Source organism: Trematomus bernacchii, unplaced genomic scaffold (genome assembly GCF_902827165.1).
Source record: "Trematomus bernacchii unplaced genomic scaffold, fTreBer1.1, whole genome shotgun sequence".
Taxonomy (NCBI): Eukaryota; Metazoa; Chordata; class Actinopteri; order Perciformes; family Nototheniidae; genus Trematomus; species Trematomus bernacchii.
In genome coordinates, this window is record NW_022987573.1 from 2,892,586 (window position 1) to 2,912,274 (window position 19,689).

Genomic DNA, 19,689 nt, shown 5'->3' on the forward strand with positions numbered 1-19,689 from the left:
AGGGCATTCTCATGTCTCATTATGAGGCTTGTTAGGGCCCACATTACAGCTGCTTGACTAAGCAGCTGTAATAAGGAAAGTGACCTAACACCAATATGAGCAGCAATGTTTTCCCTCACAAGTCCATCTACTACTCCTGTCTTCCAGGGCCCTATCTCTTTCCTCTGATCTGTCTGCCCCCCCCCCCCACCCCGCCTTTGCCACAGCGCACCACCATACCACTCCCCCCGTGTGTTTTGGCAGTCACACAGTCGGCCATGTGTGTGCTGAAGACGTTACATAATGCCCTCCTTTCACTGCACTCCAGATCAAAGAGACCAATCCAGCACAGAAAAATGTCTCCTTACTGATTTTTCTTCTCTTCCACCTGCGCATTGTTTTATCAGACTTAAGGGCCCAGAGATTGTACAGTAGACTGCTTTATTATCTGCTCCAACATTCCCCTTCATGTTGAAACGCTTACAGAGCAAATGGGGAATGGTCAGAGGTTCAATGTAAAGAAGAAAAAAAAGCCCCAGGTTCGACCTGAAAGACAAGATTCTTCATGTGCATAAATCTTTAGATTGCACCTTTTTGATGAGCTTTCATTCACACATTTGATGTATATTATACACAAATGCAGGGAATTTGACTTTGACCCAGTCAGAAGAAAGGATCAAATTAGGTGAGCTGTGGCGATTGATTTTAATTAAAAAAAAAATGTAATCGCTTCACGGAAAAGCTACAAAACGATTGAATACGTCGTAGCTTTAACGTTTTATCCACAGGGGCTGGCCTCTTTTACAAAAGGAAAAACATCCTTAAAAAAATGATGCAATTTTGATGAAATTACTTTTGAGAAAGGGTTTTGCAGATCTCTTTTTTAACTTCTTTGTGCACAGGGAGAATGATTGTCACTGTGACGCAGTTACATTTTCAGCTGTTTCACCACACATCCTCACACAAAGCCAGGTAGTCTTGATAAATCAAACAGAAATAGAAATAAATAGAAAACAAGGTCAAAACAAGAAAAAACCCAAATCCTTTCTCTATCAAGTGGAAGAAATGGTGACACAGAGAGAGAAAGAGCAAGAGCATCAAATGCTGTCAAAGAGGCCGGGTCTGTCCACTGCGTTGTAAGTATTGAAATAATGAGTGTGTGCTGGGGGAACATTTACCTCCAATGCCAAATGTAGGCAGCACATTTTGAGACTAAAGGGCACTAATGACAAGATAAAGAACAGAAAAAAGCCGTTAGTGTACAAGTGTGAGGAAGTAGTTACTCTGTAAGAGGAGAAATGTGTTCAGCCTTTGCACAGTGGTGTACAGCAGTCTAATAGGATGAGGAACTGTATTTGGTGCTTGAAGGTGTATGTATAACATGCACCATTGTCGCTGACTGTCTCCCCACAGTGAGCCTCAGCCCTATTTGATTTCCTCTGAAGAGCTGGGATCAGCAGCAGTCCTTATTTCTGTAAAACCCCCCAGTGATGGAGAGAGGTTGGCGGTGTGAGAGAGCGGAGCATCAGGGTTATATCTGGTCCTCAGCATCGGGGGAATGTGCAGGTGAACCAGGGATAAAGGCATCTTTAGGGTACTGCACATGCTTGCAGTAGTGCATAGCAAACTGTGAGCTGTGCAGCTGCAGCATCAAATGAAAAGTAGGGGAATGGGAGAGGGCAAGGCTTCAGAGTGGGTTTGGTGCTCAAACTGTTATCACACCTGACAGTGTCTGGTTTGGGATCCAGTGGTGCACGCGGCATACGTAAGCGGCTGGTCATCTGTAAGGCAGAGTGATAGGGTGTGACGTGTCACATGCCACATTAGGCCCTGCCAGAGGATGTGTTTGACAGACCACAGGAACTTCACTCCAACTCCAACACTTTGCCTCCCTTCATATTGTCAGACCTATTTGATAGTTCCAAGCTCAGATCCACGGTCTTATTTATAAAATGTAGGGTTGTATTTCATGGCCAGAATATGGAAGCATGATGAAATAATGAAGTAAAAAGGGTGGCCATTGATTGTAAAGTAAAGTTATTTCAAAGTATCACATTTCCACAAATCAAAACTTTTTTTATCAAATGCTTTTTTACAGTTAAATTATAAAATCTTTGTAGCTTTAAAATAACACTGGTATTCCTTATGATATCTTTAGAAAATAACCAGTGGCATTCAAAGTTCGATTGAGGTTTGAGGAGGAATTTAATCAAAATAGATAAAAGATCTGCTATACCTTGTGTAAGCACTACATAAAAGGAGAGGATGATATATTTTTAATTAAATACATTAGCACTGAATAACTAAATATGATGTGAGCCTAATCCGGTTTAATTTCGTATGAAATAACATAGCATCTGCCCATGTGAAATGATGTCTTATGTGCTGCTGAATAGAAATGTGTCCTGTCCTTCACGTGTGTCATAGTACGTTTCTGACAGTGGTTGGACTCTGTTTGCACCACTTTTTTGGCTGTTTCTTGACCTCAGTGATCTCTGCTGTGTCTCTCAGCCCTGCAGTGCGCAGGCGGCTCTCGGGGCGTCTCACCTGTCACCGTTTATGTCAGAGGAGGGAGAGAGCGGGGCTGAGGTGCCCGAGGAAGAGGAAGGACAGACTGGGCAGGACTCTGTGGCCCTTCCTGGTCCGGCTCACTCATCAGTGAGCACAGTTTCCTCTCTGACAGATTAGAATAGAAAGCATGCACCACATCAAAGCTATGAATCACTGCAGCCCTGAGTCCACACGTGCCCTGAAGGCCCTCAGACCTCTTAATCATCGTGTGTGCCTCTGTGTGTGCATGTTGTTTAAGGAAGAGAATGAGACAGACAAGGAACAAATGAGCTTGTGAGCATACGACAGTGCTTCTATTAAAGTTGCCCGTGTGTTTTTAACATGTCAGAAAGAGTAAACCGCATCTGAACAGGCCTTCAAAATGTTTCCCAGAGCATTGCATTGTACGTGTCTCTCGTGTTTGCCTCAGTTTTCGGTTCATATTTGAGGGAGCGGGGATATTTATGTATGTGGGTCAGCTTAAATATCTGCCTCTTATTCCGCACACTCATAAAGTGTAGTCAAGGGCATAACTACACGAGTGAAAATGTCATGCAACAGGAGGGATAATGCATGCAATGCACGTGTGGAGGTCACTTCGTCACATTTGCATATAAAATAGGACCAGAAATAATCACATCAGCTCACAGAACAACACCCAAAAGCACAAAGACAATGAAACTGTGATTCTCACCTACTATGAATACAAAACAGCAATGCAAGAGTTTTTGCTTACCTTCAATTTACTTAACATTACTTTGAAATAACAGACATGAGTCATGAACCTTCCTACTCACCTGTGCCTCACCTTCCACCTCACATTCACTTCCTAGCTGTACTAAACTGAGCAGACTCAGCCAACATCCTGAGGAGTCAAGTGTTATGTGTGTGCTGGCGTAATCTGACAAGAATTCATTTAGAAAGCAGGTCTTTATAACGCTTTGCCTGGAGCAGCTGCCTGCCTTGTACACTTATCAAGAGTTTTTGTACACTTCACATATTCACACTAGTTTGTGCATCCGCTTATGCAAACTGTACACATACTACATGCATATACAAGCATACAGAATGTGTACACTGTGGACACACAGAGGTGCAGCATTGCTAGTCGGTGTGGGTTAAGTTCCAGGACATTTGCTATAGAAAAAACAGTGTGTTTCTTCTGTTGTCCATTCTGTGTAAGAGCAGGGAAACAAATAACTCAGTTTGATGTCGGCAGAGTTTTTCATTTGTCAGCTATTATCAAAGTCGCACAGCCTAAAGAGGCCCAGGGTAGAGCACAGGGCCTGAAACCCTTTGGGCAGGGAATCCAGGAGGAAGCCATTAGAGGAGCTTCAGTGGAGAACTAGCCCTTCCTCCCACTAGCTTCACATCAGAGCACAAGATCATTCAGAGCACCCACTGTGCGTGACATCCAGGCAGAGTAACATGTCTTGCTCACCATGTGGAATTGCTCCCCTTCGCTTACGTTTGAAAAAGCCTGCTCTGATAATAGTCGTTTAATATGAGAAAAAACCCTGGCTCTAATATTCTTTTAAAAAAAAAATGTATATTCAAATATATGCCAGTCCATACACACACATTCAGCCAAACACACTTGAAATTAGAAATAAATTATACGACACATATGTACAATAAGACAAATATTGCAGTTTATTTTCCCTATATGTCCTGCACCCTGATTCCATTTTCCAGTGCTTCACTTTGCCTGTTACTCGGCCTGATTTGCATTCAGTGTTTGACCCAGGCAGTAATCTGCAATGACTCCCCCATAAGCCTCTGGCACATTGGGGAGACATTATAAGCTGTGACAAAAGACAAGAAGCGCTACAGCAAACTGAAAGTAGCTGGGGACAGTCTTCCTGATTAGCTGAAATCGTCCTCTTTATTGTGACTTCAAATTCACTCACAGAGATTCACTTTGGTCACAGATGCTTCAATATTCCTTCATTGAAAATGCCATCCCCTTTTTAGATGATACAGGAAAACTACACAGTTGTGTGTACAGAAACAGAAATTTGAATAGTACAAATATTTACATTAGACATCAGACAGGTGCAAGGTTTTCCGTGTGATGTTGAAGGTTTATGAGCTGGCAAAGTGGGGGAAGGGTAATGTAATGTAAATTGAAGTCCTTTTTGAAGGGTCTATATGTATAGGGATTTGTTAATTCAAACCCATAGATGTTCTACGGCGCGGGTGATTAGCGCTTATGATTTGTGACAGAGTAACCTCTTTGGCATAGGATTCAGACTTACATTTGCATCTGTACTGAAATCATATGCTCTGCTTGCCTCCGAGCCTCGCTGCCTGAACAAACTGCAATATTTGCTGTGTCACGAGAGCACAGTATCAAACGGAAAAAATCATTGGGAATCCACAATTTCACATGTCCCAGAGTGCACCCGGTAATCTCACATCTCACCCAGCTGCACGGCATAAATGCTTGATAAGTAAGCAGCAGTGCAGTTTGCGTGCATGTGCAAAATGACACCTTAAAAAGTGAACTGGTAAACAAGTTCATTTCAGAAAGGTTCATATTCAGATTGGAAAATGGAGCCCAATTAGCATATATGCAGAGAGGCTTTGCATGCTTGACATCCTCTCAGCCCCTCTGCTGGAAATAGCCATGCACACAACATCCTCTGATTACATTGATATGTAGATTCATGCATCTGCAAAGATTAGTTATTCATTAATGTATTTGCTTTGAATTCTCGGGTGAATGTACCTCAGACAGAAGTCTGGAGCAAACCAAATGCACCAGAGGAAAAATGTCACAAATGATCACACAAAATCCACATCAAACATATGCAGGTTCAGTGACCCACAACAACATAAACCCAATAGGGCGTTCCGATAAAAAAAAATCCTTTGACACTGGGGTTAAAAACAGAGAAAGTATAAACATAATTATCAGCCTTTTCATCTTCACAGCAGAATTAGTTTTCCTTCCTTTAAGTGGGCTATGAGGATTAATCATTGCAGCCTGTGTGAGTTTATAAGCTGTAGCGTTCTGTCATCCTTTCATAAAAGCATCATGGATCACCAGTTTGCTTCTTCAGTGTCCTCTCTTGCGGCCAAACTGCAAGCACTTTTTAACTTTAAAAATAGGCTCGCCACAGTGAGCGCCAAGAAATGCGAAACACCAAACAATGTCCCCTTGCTCAGATCTGGCCACAAAATGGAGCTAACAGACCCAGAGATTGCATGAAAAATTGTGTCATATTAATTAGTGCTTTTTTTTATATCTATTCATGTGTACAGTGCTGGTACATACACATGCAAAATGTACATATTTGATGGTCCATTTCCTGAATTCACCCCTTTATCACAGTGACAGAATAAATGGGTTGCAGATCATTCACATAATGAGATAAGAAATGATGGGGGGGTTTGGGAGTTGATCTCTTTATTTGCTCATTAAGGCGAGAAAGAGAAAACTGATGAACATGGGCTGACAAAATGAGAACAGAATAATAAAAAGCAGTAAGAGTGATTGAGTGAAAATCCAAGCTGTTTAGACATCAGCATCAACTTTTCCACCATCTTCAACTGCTGTCTTAAAGGATCAGTCATCTTAGGAACAGATTTAGTGACACAACGGGGTCAGCCCTATAAAAAAGACTGTCCAAATATTGACAAGTGAGGTGTCTCTTTAGGCAGACCTTTAATAATGATAAAGGTTATTTGTATAGCACCTTTCAAACAATGTTACAAAGTGCTTTAGAGAAAAACAGAACACAATTAAATACAAAGAATGAAATTATGTAGAAACCGTATTGAAACAAAGGAAGTCAAACAAACCTTGAACAACACAGTAAAACAAACCAGTAAAAAAAACATTAATAAAATAGAGGCTATTCTGAAAATGTGGGTTTTTAAAAGAGATTCAAAAGAGTTTGCCGCTCTGATCTCCTCAGGCAGCCCTGGCAGTGAAGGCTCTCTCCTCTGTGTTTGTACCTGGACTTTGGGACGACCAGCAGCCATGCTTCTGAGGATCTCATGGTGCAGGAGGGGACATAGGGCAATAAGAGGTCAGACAAATAGCTCACAGTCTCTCAGGGCTTTTTAAGTAAGCAATAAAACCGTAACATCGATTTCTAAAAGCAACTATACACAAATAATCACTAGTCCCAATCCAGATATTATTAGGTGACTATGTCTTACTGCAGCTCGCACATTTTTCAAGTATCTAAATACTATAGAGGAACCATTTTCAGTGATGTGTTAACTATGATCAAACATCTGAAGAGGCAATGAAGCCAACATTCCTAATTCAATCAATGAGTCACAGGAAATAGCATGACACTAAAATGGCAGCAAGTATTGGTTGTTGGAGAAAGAAGTTACGAATTAGGTCAGCTATTTGTACATCCTCTCTGGAAAAAATAAATATATATATATACTGAATATATATTGGTACATTTGTAAAGACGTTTGATCCATCACTGCTGAAGCTGTGGAAGACTAATTGTGTTCTGCTAGATTGGTCCCAACTAATCAAGACCTTCCTCGTCGCTGTCCTCCCCCTGCCATAAACAATGATCTATGGCTCCTGTTGATGTAAGACATCAGTTTGGGTTATCTTGCTGGTGACTGGTTTTCATAGGTAATGATGCTAAATGACACAACTGGGAATAAAGGGGGCTAGTTTATTTGAGCTGCCATTAGGGGCATTATTCAAACCCCAGTCCACTCCAACACAGCTTTCTGTCCATAACCTTTCTGCCCCCTCCCTTTCTCTCTCCCCCACACACAGCTACACACAGGCACACACAGTTTGCCACGAGCTACTAGAGGGGACATCTCATTCTTTTATCCACGGCGAGTCATTGTGGTGGTGTCAGCTGGTGCTGTCTCTTTTATCACACTGGAAGCTAATGGAAGCAGCAACTGCAGGAGGTGGGGGAGAAGATGCAGGCACACACACACACACACACACACACACACACTCAAATACACAGAATCAAACACGCAGAGCCATAAGAGGTTGGGGAGATGGGGCGGGTGGGCACGCCAGGCCCCCGGGCAGGAGCTGTTCTATGGGGATGTTTTTCATGCCGAGGCCTCTCTATCAGCTTGTGTTTCTGACACTTAATAAACCGCAAGGAAGGGCTAGAAACAATTTTCTCTATTTCTCTTTTGATGTTTCATTTGACTGTAATGGTTATTTCCCTTTTTCACCCCCATGGTAGAATAAAGCTAGTGGCGGAGGAGGTTTTGTTTGATTTTACACGTCCAACCTGGGTTCTTTCTAAATACACAAAAAATGAATCCAGCTATATAACACTTTGTACTGATTTCCACTTCATTCCTGCTGGTTAATGTATTGGTCTTACATTTTTCTATATGTTTGGCTTGAAATACAGTAAAGACAACAGGGTTTATCTACAAAGGAGTAAACAATAGCCAATTACTGCTAGAGGATTCAGCGCAGAAAACGTCTTTTGAAAGGATAGTTGGGTTGACCTCATTTCCTGATAAGAGTGTTGAAAAGCGTGGGGTTGCTACTTGAAACACACATGCTATAAGGGACATATGCCAGGCATATATTGAATTTATATTTTCTATAATTCTTTATTTTTTCAGTCTTTTTCTGTTTGTATAACATAACAATCGTGCTTTATCATGTGACACCATTTAAATACATATCATGTTTATATTATGTTTTACATTAGGCAGTGAGACAGTTAAAAATATACAAAACAATATTGTTTTACTAGACATAGTTTCTATTTTTAATATAATCCTCAGTATCTTCATTGTCATCATCATCTCGTATATTTCTGTAAGATATGTGCTTTAGCTTCTGTGATCAAAATATTATTGCAGAAAACAGCAACTCCATTTTTTCAACATTTAGACAATAACTTCCAATGTATTACAGACATTCACAGTTACATGTTTTACACAGTACAGTTTTACAACAAAGTTCCAGAGAAAACTGTGGTAGAGTAACTTTATACAAAATTCACAGGACATGAACTGTAGCCATTTCACATTTTCGCTCAGTTGTTTTGCTTTTCAAAGTAAACATGTTCTGTTCAACCAGATGCCTTTCACAGTAGCTGCCATAGAAGCAAACTAACATTGTCCTAACACGCCATGGCAAAAGTCTGGGGAAATTAAAGCTTGTGCTTTTTACTAGTAAAGCAAAGACAACATAAACAAAAAGAGAAACAGACCACTTGCTTACTGGCCTGGACTTATACATCTACATATGTATTGCTGAATACATATTGATCAAACTATAATTGATCATTACACATAAAAAAGACTTTACTTAAACACAGAGTTGGTCCAGGTTTTTGTGCTAGCATACAAAGTTGTATTTTGTAATTCTGCCAGTCATGTAAACAGACTATGGCTTTGTTGAAATTGGTGTATTGGCTTAAGGCCTTCTCTCTTCTTCTTTTTTTATTGTTTGTCAGGAGACATTTCAGAACGTTTTCACTGATGTTCCTGAGGAAAGCATGCAAGACGTAAACAGGATTGACTGTCAGCATTAAGGGATAGTCAATGTTTGTAAATCACTTCTCTAACCCCGTGCTTTTTTTTTTGTTGGACTTCTTTGTACCCTGTGCTTTGCCAACCAAACACTAAATGGCATAGTTTTTGCTTTTGTCTGCCTATTGATTTTGGTCCTCCATCACAACACATATAGTATAAAACATCCTAAAAATAATTCTAAAAATGTTTCGATCACATAAAAGTTTTCCCTTTTTTTTTACTGAAAAAAAAGGAAGGAAAAATAACAGTCTCTCTCACACACAAAATCTTTTGCAAGAGCTCCTAAACATGAACTTCTTATTGGCATTGTGCTTACTCCCCGTTTGTCTTGTGGCCTGTAGTTTACCTCACAGAGTGCAACGTTTGGAAAAGAGACAACTGTGTGAGGTTTAGTAAACATCCACAATAAAATTGACGACATCCCTTCCACTCTTCAATGATGTCAATTTTTCACTACTTCATCTACTATATTCACACGGTATTTACTTGAATCATGAAGATATTCAACAAATCTCTAAACTATATCTCTGTTTTTTTCTTTTCTCACAGTATTACACAGTATGTTTACATTTCTTTTTTTTTTTACTCAGATTTATGGTTGTATTTGTCAACACTAACAGTCTTTGACATTGTTTTCTGAATGCAAACCAACAATAAGACATAATTGGTTTGGTTTTTACAAATGCAGAAAAAATTATAGATGGTTTGAAAATCAGTTTTGATCACATATTGCCCCTGGAGGTAGGTGAATCAATTAAAATCTTGGAAGTCCTTTGTAATGTTCTCTTTTGTCTACGTGCTCCATGAGGGTTTCTTTGTTGTCTACACATTGGCCTCTGCATTGGTCAGGTTAGAGGTCGGGCTCGTTGGGTTTGGGGGGATAATAGGCTCCGTTGGGCTTGCTGGGTTGGGTGGTGGGACGGTCGGGCTAACAGTTGTGATAGTAGGGTTAGCCGGACTGGCCGTGGTGGTGGCGGTGGTGATGGTGACAGTGGGACTAGTTGCCGGGTTCACCGGGCTAGTGGCAGTGGTTGGATTTGCTGGCGGAGGGGCCGGGTTAGCTGGAGTCACAGGGCTGGTGGTGCTGACTGGAGCTGGAGTGGTGGGGCTGGCAGGGTTAGCCGGGGCCGGGGCCGGGCTGACAGGGCTGGCGGGGTTGACAGGGCTCGATAGGGTAGCGGTGTTGGTTTCTGCCTGCTGCTCAGGTCCATTCTCCAGAGGTCGCCTGACAACTGCAGGAGGGTGGAGCATTATCCTCAGTCGCTGGTAGAGAAGAACAAGACAAATCATTAAGGGGTTATCTTGCAGAATCAGAATAGATAGAATTATGGTGAAACAGGCTAGCAATACCTCATATTCACCTAACAAACCCAACAGAAAATACACTTCTTACCTCTTTGTAAGTTCCCTTGAGTCCGAGAAACATATAGACCATGTATCCTGGTATGAGAATCATGGAGGACATGGCCATGAGCCAGCCTACTCCCTGACCCCAGCCTGGGAACACATAGTCTCCCATTTTGAGAGGAACCATTTGTATGGCGCTGAACAAGAACACACCCTGTGGGAGACACGAGACGCTTTATGCATCCTGACAACACTGACTACAGGCAGCACTGTCTCAGTGCGACATGGCTGCAGGCAGGTAATATTGACTTTATTTATTATTTCATTTTTCATGTCATGACATTAGATGTACGGTTGTATTAGTTCAAAGTACTCACACCAACAATGAGAGGGGTGAACACGACCCAGCACAGCTTCCACCATATACAAGGCTTGTAGCCAATCATCTCCTCAATGTTGTCGTAGAACTTGTCCACACCTGCGAGACAAATGAATCTATGATCAAAATATTCATAACCAATTTATTTCAATTTTGTGCCGGTCTGCCATGCATGATGATGAGGACGGTGAGGTGGAACACATGAGTTCTCCTGACCTTGAGGCTGAATGACGTTTGAAGATGCGCAAACATGTCTGGATAGGTGTGACACTTTCTAACCTGGCTATCTACCCCAACTTTTCACGTGTGATATTAAGCTACCTTAATCTGTTAAATTGTAAAGAACATTTGAATGTTTTTATGACACACACCGTAGAACCAGGATATGGAGATGCATTCAAAGAAGACCAAGAACAGGAGACACATTCCACTGGCAGAGTAGTAGTCAAACAGCTTGAACACATAGATTCCACCCTGGTTACAGAAAAACAGGAAAAGTGTTACAACTTCAGTTACACAAAGTAGATGCCTGCACTGCATCTTATTGTGTGCCATTAATAACAAAAACGGCGCCTCTGCTGTACCTGTGTGATGTTTGAAAGTCCAATTATATAGGACACGAAACAGACGGCCGCGATGAAGATCTCTCGCCTTCCCCTAAGAGCTCTGGGATACTCATCCACCAGTGCAGTGATGAAGCCTTCAACAGTGCAAAACTGAAAAACAGAATAATAGAAACAAAATTAAGATAGTGTGGACATGTGCACTATATGCATCTGCTGCTTTTTTGTTCTTTACCACAAATATGTTTTCAATACATACATTGTTATTTTTGTCTATCTTGTAGAGGTCTGTGAATGTTTTGTAGAAACTTTTTTTTATTCAGTGTTATGTTTGTATTTAGACTGACTGATGATGATAAAGAGTTGCTGTGTGCACTGAACCATGGGACAGAAACACTAACCTAATCTTCTGAATGACCAAGCATCCACTTCTTGGAGGCCATTCTAGCAATAGCTCGGATATGCAAAGACTATTTACCCAATTTACAATTTGGTCATACATTTTTGTCTTATACTTTGGAGTTCTGGTGGTTATATAACTACATGTATACATTTTTTTGTTGTTGATGTGGCCCTATTCGTACTGGAATAGCATACACAAGGGTAAGATACACAGACAGGAAGACCTGCGGCACATAGAGGTGATATAATTGCCTTAAAAAGACCTGACAGCTGATGTCAAAGCTCAGCTATATCTGTCCGTAAGGAGCAAATTGCATGCTTATCATGCAGAGACCAGGGGTGGGCAGCATGATATGTACCTGCATTTAAATATTTAGGTCAGCCCATGAGCAGATCATCCCCAAGCCCCTTACCTGGCTGTCTATCCCCAGCATGAGCAGCATGGAGAAGAACAGAATGGCCCAGAGAGGAGACACGGGCAACTGGGTTACAGCCTCAGGGTAGGCCAGGAAAGCTAAGCCAGGACCTGGATAGCAAATAGGAGAATCATATTTCATCAGGGTTATACTGATAGTACCCTGATATGACAGCAAACACACACATGCACATAGAAGTGATGATAAATGCTGTATTAAGTAGTCAGTATCAATGACAGTGCTCCTTTTTTGTGTGCAGTGACAGAAACATTAAAGAAGAAGAACATCTTACCTGAAGCTGCTACGTCTGCTATGGGTCTCTTTGTCACATTTGCCATGAAGCCAACAATAGAGAAGATGACCAAGCCAGCAAACATGCTGGTACAAGAGTTGATGCAGCACACAATGATGGAGTCTCTGGAGAGAGGAAACATGAAATAGACCCATTGATATCTTTCTTTCTCTGTATCAAGCTTCCATAAACATTCAACATTGCAAAGAGACTGAGATCTGAAAGGGTAGTTGTGAGGATAAATCACTGCTATTAATTTCTTTTGATCATGCAGATGTTTGAACATTTGTATTGTTTATGACAGACTTAAACAGATCTTATTAAAGAACTAATGATAAATCATGAAAATGATTTCATGTAGTTTTCATAAATGTAGATGTAGATCTAGAGCGCACAAAATAAACACAATTATTTTGATGTAACTAATTGTTGATGTGACCTAGAACCATGGTGCTGCAGGAGATAACATTCAGGCTTTGCAATCACAGTTGTTATTTTCCTCCCTCTAGCACGCACATCGAGACGAGAAACAGCCTTCTCCTTAGATTGTTATTCAATTCATGGCAGCGACTCACATTAATAAGACCCTTAAAGGGCTCTTACCAAGTATCATTGAATACGGTCTTGAATGGGAGCATACAATACAGTTAAATAACAGCAATTTAATTACCGCCATCTTCAGCCATTATGACTTGCTCTGATTAAATTCATTTTGCCAGCGTTCTTTATCTCTTTCTCAGAGATGATCCTTAGTCGTGAATCATCACCAGTCTTACCTGTAAACATTGTTTTTGAAAGGGTTATAGCTGCCCAGAGCTATAAGTGACCCCAATCCCAATCCGTAGGAAAAAAAGATCTGCGTAGCTGCATCCAGCCATACCTGACAAAGAAGCACATCATTTAGCTGCATGATGCCGAGCTCTCCTCTTTCAGGCATGCAGTACATAGGTATGAATGATATGATGATATTTTATTACCTCAGATTCTTTGAGTTTTGCGAAATCAGGGGTGATATAGAACATAATTCCATCCATAGCTCCAGGTAGAGTCACCCCACGGATGAAGAGAATAAACAGCATGAAGTAGGGATATGTAGCTGAGAAGTAAACGACCTGTACAATGTGAGACAGCAGGATCAGCATCATTACACCACTGAACTATAAGTAAATGTATGATGCATACAGAATTTAAACATTTAGAATTTGACCACCATACAGACATTTTCATGAAGGTTTTTAAGATTTTCTGTCTTCTTCCGAACAAAGAAAACATCTAAACAGATAAAGAGACCAAATATTTGGCAAAGAAATCCCTGGAGCTTCACTTTCAATTGCTATGTGCGTTTATGATACTGTGCAAGCAATTTGTGAGCAGCGTGTGCAGGGGGATGGGGTATTTTGTGACCAAAACAAATGTTATTTGCCATGGACACGTGATGTACTAGACTTTCGAAATGTGGCATCACAAGGGAGGGAAACTGCTCCAAGTAAAGGGAGAGGAGGAAACCAGATTGTAGCGTATGCTCCTCCTATCATGAATCCACACTCGGTATAGACACCGTGTCAGGAGAATTGGAATTAGAGGAGCCACCATGAGGCAGGGTGGGATTAGTGGACATGAGTGTTTGATGTCTCTTCTCTTATTATAAAATCAGTCTTGACAACGCTGACTGCAGTCTAAATGAATGATGAGGTGATATTAGACTGATAAATATTGCATTGCTGTCAAATGCTGACACTTTTTGGGTAGCAGTATTGCATAAGATGTATTGGATACCGACATTTGGCAAACGTCTTACCTTCCCTGTCCAGGCAACCCCTTTCCAGATACAGAAGTACACAAGGACCCAGGCGATGGCCAGTGTTATTGCCAGTGGCGCTCGAATCTGGCCTGGTTTTTCCAAGCCATCCGTCATTTCATGCATGTTGCGCCTGTAAGTCAGAGCGAGCAACAATGGGACTATTATACACACAGGGAAAAAAAGCATGCAGCAGAGGAGGCTCTCTTTTATGTGTATCTGGGATGCAAGCTCTGCTGTTGTTAAAGCAAAAAGAAAGCAGTCAATATCTTACTCCCAAAACTCCACCACTGAGCTGGTGAGATTGGTGGTATCTACAATGGAGTGGTTTGTATAACATTTCTCTGTGTTCCAAGCGTTGTGACATGAGCTCCATGGAAGGTCCTGCAAAACAAAAATGATGGTGTTTTTTCCTGCTTGACACTTTTATGGATGTTACATTTCTTACACATATCACAGGCTATAATTCCTAATGAAACAACCTTGACCCTATGCTGGTTTTAGCTTTTTTATGAATCACGTGAGCATACTATGTAATACTTACATAGGTGAAGGAGTTGTACAGGTAGTAAATGGCCCACGAAATGATTACAATGTAGTAAATGTTTAGGTAGAAGGACACGACAGCTGCTGCAAGGCCCACACCTATCATACAGAAATGAATTAGGCAGTGTAAAACTATCATTGGATATATGTGTTATTTGGCCTCCATAAATCCTAACTTAAATCATTTATATGAAAGCAACGAACACCATACATATTTTTAAGACAGGCCTCATATAAAGACACTTTTGTCCAGAAATATTTTGTGAAGTATACCTTTAAACATAGGAGCCAGTTTCCACACACCAAGCCCTCCAATAGAGGTGTATTGACCAAGGGAGGTTTCCAGTAGAAACAAGGGCATCCCAGCAAATATTAGGGTCAAAAAATAGGGAATCAAGAAGGCTCCTGCATGGATAAAAGTAAATCAAGTTATACATTAAAAAAAAAAAACAATGTCAACTGCTGAAACTGCACTGACGCATCACTTAAAACACTTCAGCACAACGTCTATTAATTATGGTTCTAAATATGTGATATTTATCATTTTCATGTATTCAACACTGTCAATTAAATGCTCCAATATGCATCATGGAGCTGAATGGGCCATGCAGTTTGCTTAAATTAGCAGTGAAAATATTGTTTACCTCCACCGTTTTTTCCACAGAGATAGGGAAATCTCCATACGTTTCCCAGTCCAATTGCATAACCCACACACGACAGGAGAAAATCAAATCTCCCTCCCCATGTTTCTCTAACAGGCAAATCCTTTAGATTCTTCTCGGGTTTCACGTCCAGTGACTTGGGCTTGTCGTTAGTGGCCACCTCGTTCAGTTCTGTGACCTGTCCGTCCGTTTTGGTGCCGTTCGTCGCCATGTCTCTGGGTTTTGCAAAGGTCCTGGCAGTCGGACGAGAGGCTTCAGCACCAGTCCACACAGCAGATTCGCGGTTTCTAGAGCTTACCCTTAGATCAATTATCTGGAGATGAAGCCTGTGCACACACGGCTCTTCAATCGTCGTTAACCTGCAATCGTGAATAGAGCATTTGGTCGGTTTTTTCAGTAGGCGCTAAAAATACGGTCACTTGTAAAGCAAACACATTTTCCACTGCATTTATTTACTCCTCGGCAGGTTCAACAATGCATTTGAATTACTGAATAGCAATTAAAAGACGCACTCATTTATAGCCTACTGAAATATGCGTTTGAGAACTCGCACTTATCATCTCATGAACATTTGACCGCCTGACAAATGTTCATTCATATCAAACTCAACAAACACTGATAAAAAAAACATCGTTGGCAAAGTAAGGCTGGATTTGATCCCATAACTAAAACACATACGACATATTTCGCGTTAATTAACAGCATCCAAAACCAGATCAGCACACACATGATCGCCTTAACAAAGTCTGCAATTAATACAGCCACACAAAAAAAGTGAAATTGATGTTTCTGACAAAAAAAGAAAACTTTAAGACAAATTACACGATCCAAACATGCACTCCAGGCGCAAGACGCACGGCAGCAATAGCAAACAGCCGGCGATAATAAAGCATTATAAAGTGGAGTCCAACAATTCCCACCTGCAGATTCTCCAAACAGTTATCCACATACAAAATTGCAAGCAGAATTGATACGGAGAGGTCTCAAATAAACTGGGGCACAAAACGCATACTGGAGACAAAGGGATGTCCAATGCGTAAAAGCTTTACGCACCAAGCTGCACAAATATCCACCCCATTCTATGCGCTTAATTGAGAACTAAACATGTTATCAAACGCACGAAAAAGCGTCTCCACATTTGCACCATCCAATAGACGAGCAAACAGCGATCAATTCGGCATGTAATTGGCTGTAGCGTGTAGGTGCAGAACTCATCGTGCAGTCATTACATTGACCCCAGCAACACACTGACAGTCTCATTCACAATTTAATCACACGCACAATCGCTGCAAAGACACATTAGAAAAGAGACATGCATTAACCAGACTCGTTAGTATGAGGTTTCCAAACACGCACACACCCAGACTCAATATTTCACCAACCAGTTTACTCACAATGAATCTGTGTTGTGTGCCGCCGAGGATACGCTGCCTGCCACAAATCTCGAAACGAGGTATCCTTAGATTCCTCCTGTGGATGAAGTTGTAAACTCCCAATATTTCTTGGAACATAAATAGATTTTACTTCCATTAAAAGACTTAAAGGGACCATGCAGCGTTAGAGATGTCCAAGCAGGAGCTGTCCAGCGGGGAGCAGTGCTGAAGACCAGGAGGAGGAAGAGGAGGAGGAAGAGGAGGAGGAGGCTGAATCAACACGGGCAGCAGCCGCTTCGCCTTGTGCGACTGTCTAACATCAACAACCAGAGACTCAACTCCCATCTACACAGCCTCAATGTCATCTCAAAGTCGCCCCCCCCTCTTCGTCTTCCTCCTCATCATCATCTATCGGCTACACTGACATCGCACTTGCAGTTTGTTTGTTTTTTAATATTAAAAAAAAAAATGTTTTACTCTTTCCCTCCGTTTTAATAATAAAAAGCTATTCACATGTTTTGCCTTGACCTTTACATATAGCCATTCACGTTTTGCAATCCTAAAAACAAAGACTATCCCAATTTCAAAGTACTCAAAATTGGTCACTTTTGGGGCTTTTTTAAAAGGTATTTAATTCAGGTTATTTACCTCAAACACTTATAGGATTTGACTGTTTTTTAAATCAATTGTCTCTGCGCCCAGCAACACAAAATACCCCCACCCCCTCCACAAAAAGAGCACCCCCTCCCCTCCAGTAATGAAATGTATGGTCGAGGTGCAAAATGGAAACATATGGGGGGTAATATAAGCAGCATTATCTGGTCCAAACGCGTTTATGTGGACGGTGAGGCCAGTCAGCGGCTGTCTGCAAATCTGGCAATAAAGGGAACCCGTCAATAAAGGGAGGGTGCAGTGTCTGGTGTCTAACTCAGCGTCCAAAGCCCGGCGTCTTCCACAAATGAGGGGAAGAAAAAACTCGAGGACTATAAATATGAATAAAAACATATTTAAAGTAAAAGATAAACTGTTTTTAAAATCAGCGGGAAAACACACGGGACTGGGAAGAAGTGTTCACGTGGACAGCTAATCAGCGAAAAGTGGATCCAGCCGCGGATTTTTTATCATGTTTTTGTTTTGTTTACAGAAACCGTCCGGAAAGTGATTTACAAGAACTACAAATGACTTCAAAGAGCGGATCGTCAATTTCAAGAGCTACGGTAAGTGATACTAATGTAAACGTGCCCACTTGTTTGATTTACTTGAGTTTTTAAGTTTCTTTTCAGCTCAGCTGTTTTTGTTGCGTGAACTGTGATGTCACGTTGGCTTGTACCTGTTTGTGATTTACAAACTTTCCAACATTTAAAGGCATGGTAGTCTGTTTTCAAACTCCACGTGTCCTCCTGGCTGCTTTCACTTGTCAGAATACGAATGGAGAAGTTTCAGTAAGGTTAGGGAGTGCACACTGACTGTTGTGCAAACTTCTGGAAAGGCTCATGGCGGAAGATCAGGAGCGTTTAGATTGCAGTGTGCATTTCCCTATCACAGGCTGAGAGGGCACCAGATGGCAAACCAATGAGGGGTGAACTAACCTACTAAATGATACCACATGAAATGCAGCATTTAAAATCCCATCTGGGTTGCAGTCCCTGCGGACATAGGGTGTGAAACATGACACATATTTATACACCTGCTGATGGAGCACACAGGCATGTCCAATAGGCTGGTGACATGTAGCTCAGCCAGCTGACCTGCTAACCCCGCAGCTCTGCTTTGATGCAGCTCACTGCCCTTTTTCTCCAGCAGCCCACAGTCTGCTAATTTCAGTCGGAAGCTCGTATTTGGCTGTTGTACGGGCTCCATTAGGCTGAGATTACTTGTCCTTTCTTGTAATGGCTTTTAAAGTGTGACTGAGATTGACTCTTGGGTTGTCCCTCTTTACCGGCCCACTGGCTGTAAAATCATCTTAATGTTAGGCGGAGAACTGGAAGAATGATGTGAAAAGTGCTGTGATTCACCTTAGTTGTTTCTTGTGTATTCAGTTGGCTGTACAGTATACACTTTATACCCTTGAGCCATATATTTCTTGAAATAATGTATTATTGGCAAAATATGTTTAGAAATGACAGTAAATAAACTTAAAGCTAAACCTAAACATGTAATATAAAAGCCTAAAAAACACAAAATATTAAAAAAAGATAGATCCAATTTATCTCATGTATTTCTTAATTGTGTTTTCTAAGCTCAAGCTAAATTTGAAAAACACGAGATAATAATAGATAATTTTGGATCTAACTGATATCCTTTGTATGTGTCTCAAGCAGTACAGGCCACTCTATAAGACATTTTCTCCCATCATGTGTATACTGTTACATAATCTACCTTGAAATGATTGCTTTAGCTGCTTAATTCTCTGAGCATTTCTCACTTTTCAGAATGCATTTTCATGGACTCATATTCCTCAACACCAGCCTGCAATTTGAGGGCACAAAATGAACTGATTAGCATGATGATTAGTCATTAGTATGCTAATTATAAGCAATTCACATATTTTATTCATATTGTCACAGACTTGTTTTTCTCCTTCTGGTAAAATTGTGTACACAGCCCTTATTTTTATATTGTAAACATGCAGTCAATCTGGTGACGTTTGACAATCACCAGTGAGAATGGTGATTTGTACACATAGTGCATCTAAACCCAATGTTCCCATTTGTACTTACAATAGACAAAGATAACATAAATGAAATGATAAAGATGAAAAATAAGAAAATATTGCTTCAAACCCCCGTTCAGGATAAATCTGGTTGCTTAAAAGTTGCTACATAAAAACAACATCTGCACAATACAATTCACAAACAAGAAATCACTT

The 19,689-nt window shown here is 40.9% G+C and overlaps 1 protein-coding gene across 1 annotated transcript; it reads right to left on the reverse strand.

Moving 5' to 3' along the window:
- Positions 1-8,944: 8,944 nt before the first annotated feature.
- Positions 8,945-17,178, reverse strand: LOC117479611 (sodium- and chloride-dependent GABA transporter 1-like). Its single transcript, XM_034126712.1, has 15 exons — positions 16,842-17,178; positions 15,430-15,806; positions 15,059-15,190; positions 14,784-14,884; positions 14,514-14,623; positions 14,240-14,372; positions 13,419-13,553; positions 13,218-13,321; positions 12,442-12,566; positions 12,147-12,259; positions 11,353-11,484; positions 11,140-11,242; positions 10,767-10,867; positions 10,436-10,603; positions 8,945-10,305 (listed from the first exon to the last, which is right to left on the reverse strand). Exons 2-15 carry the CDS (start codon positions 15,656-15,658, stop codon positions 9,865-9,867), a joined length of 2,127 nt encoding a protein of 708 aa, XP_033982603.1. The 5' UTR covers positions 15,659-15,806; positions 16,842-17,178; the 3' UTR covers positions 8,945-9,864.
- Between the last annotated feature and the right edge of the window lie 2,511 nt (positions 17,179-19,689).

Bases quoted from the DNA above. Each gene is read 5' to 3' on its own strand.
- LOC117479611 (XM_034126712.1), bottom strand. From the start codon at position 15,658: ATGGCGACGAACGGCACCAAAACGGACGGACAGGTCACAGAACTGAAC. The intron at 14,624-14,783 runs GTAAGTATTACA...TTTGTTTTGCAG, and splicing joins TGTACAACTCCTTCACCTAT to GACCTTCCATGGAGCTCATG. The intron at 13,322-13,418 runs GTAATAAAATAT...CTTCTTTGTCAG, and splicing joins CAAAACTCAAAGAATCTGAG to GTATGGCTGGATGCAGCTAC.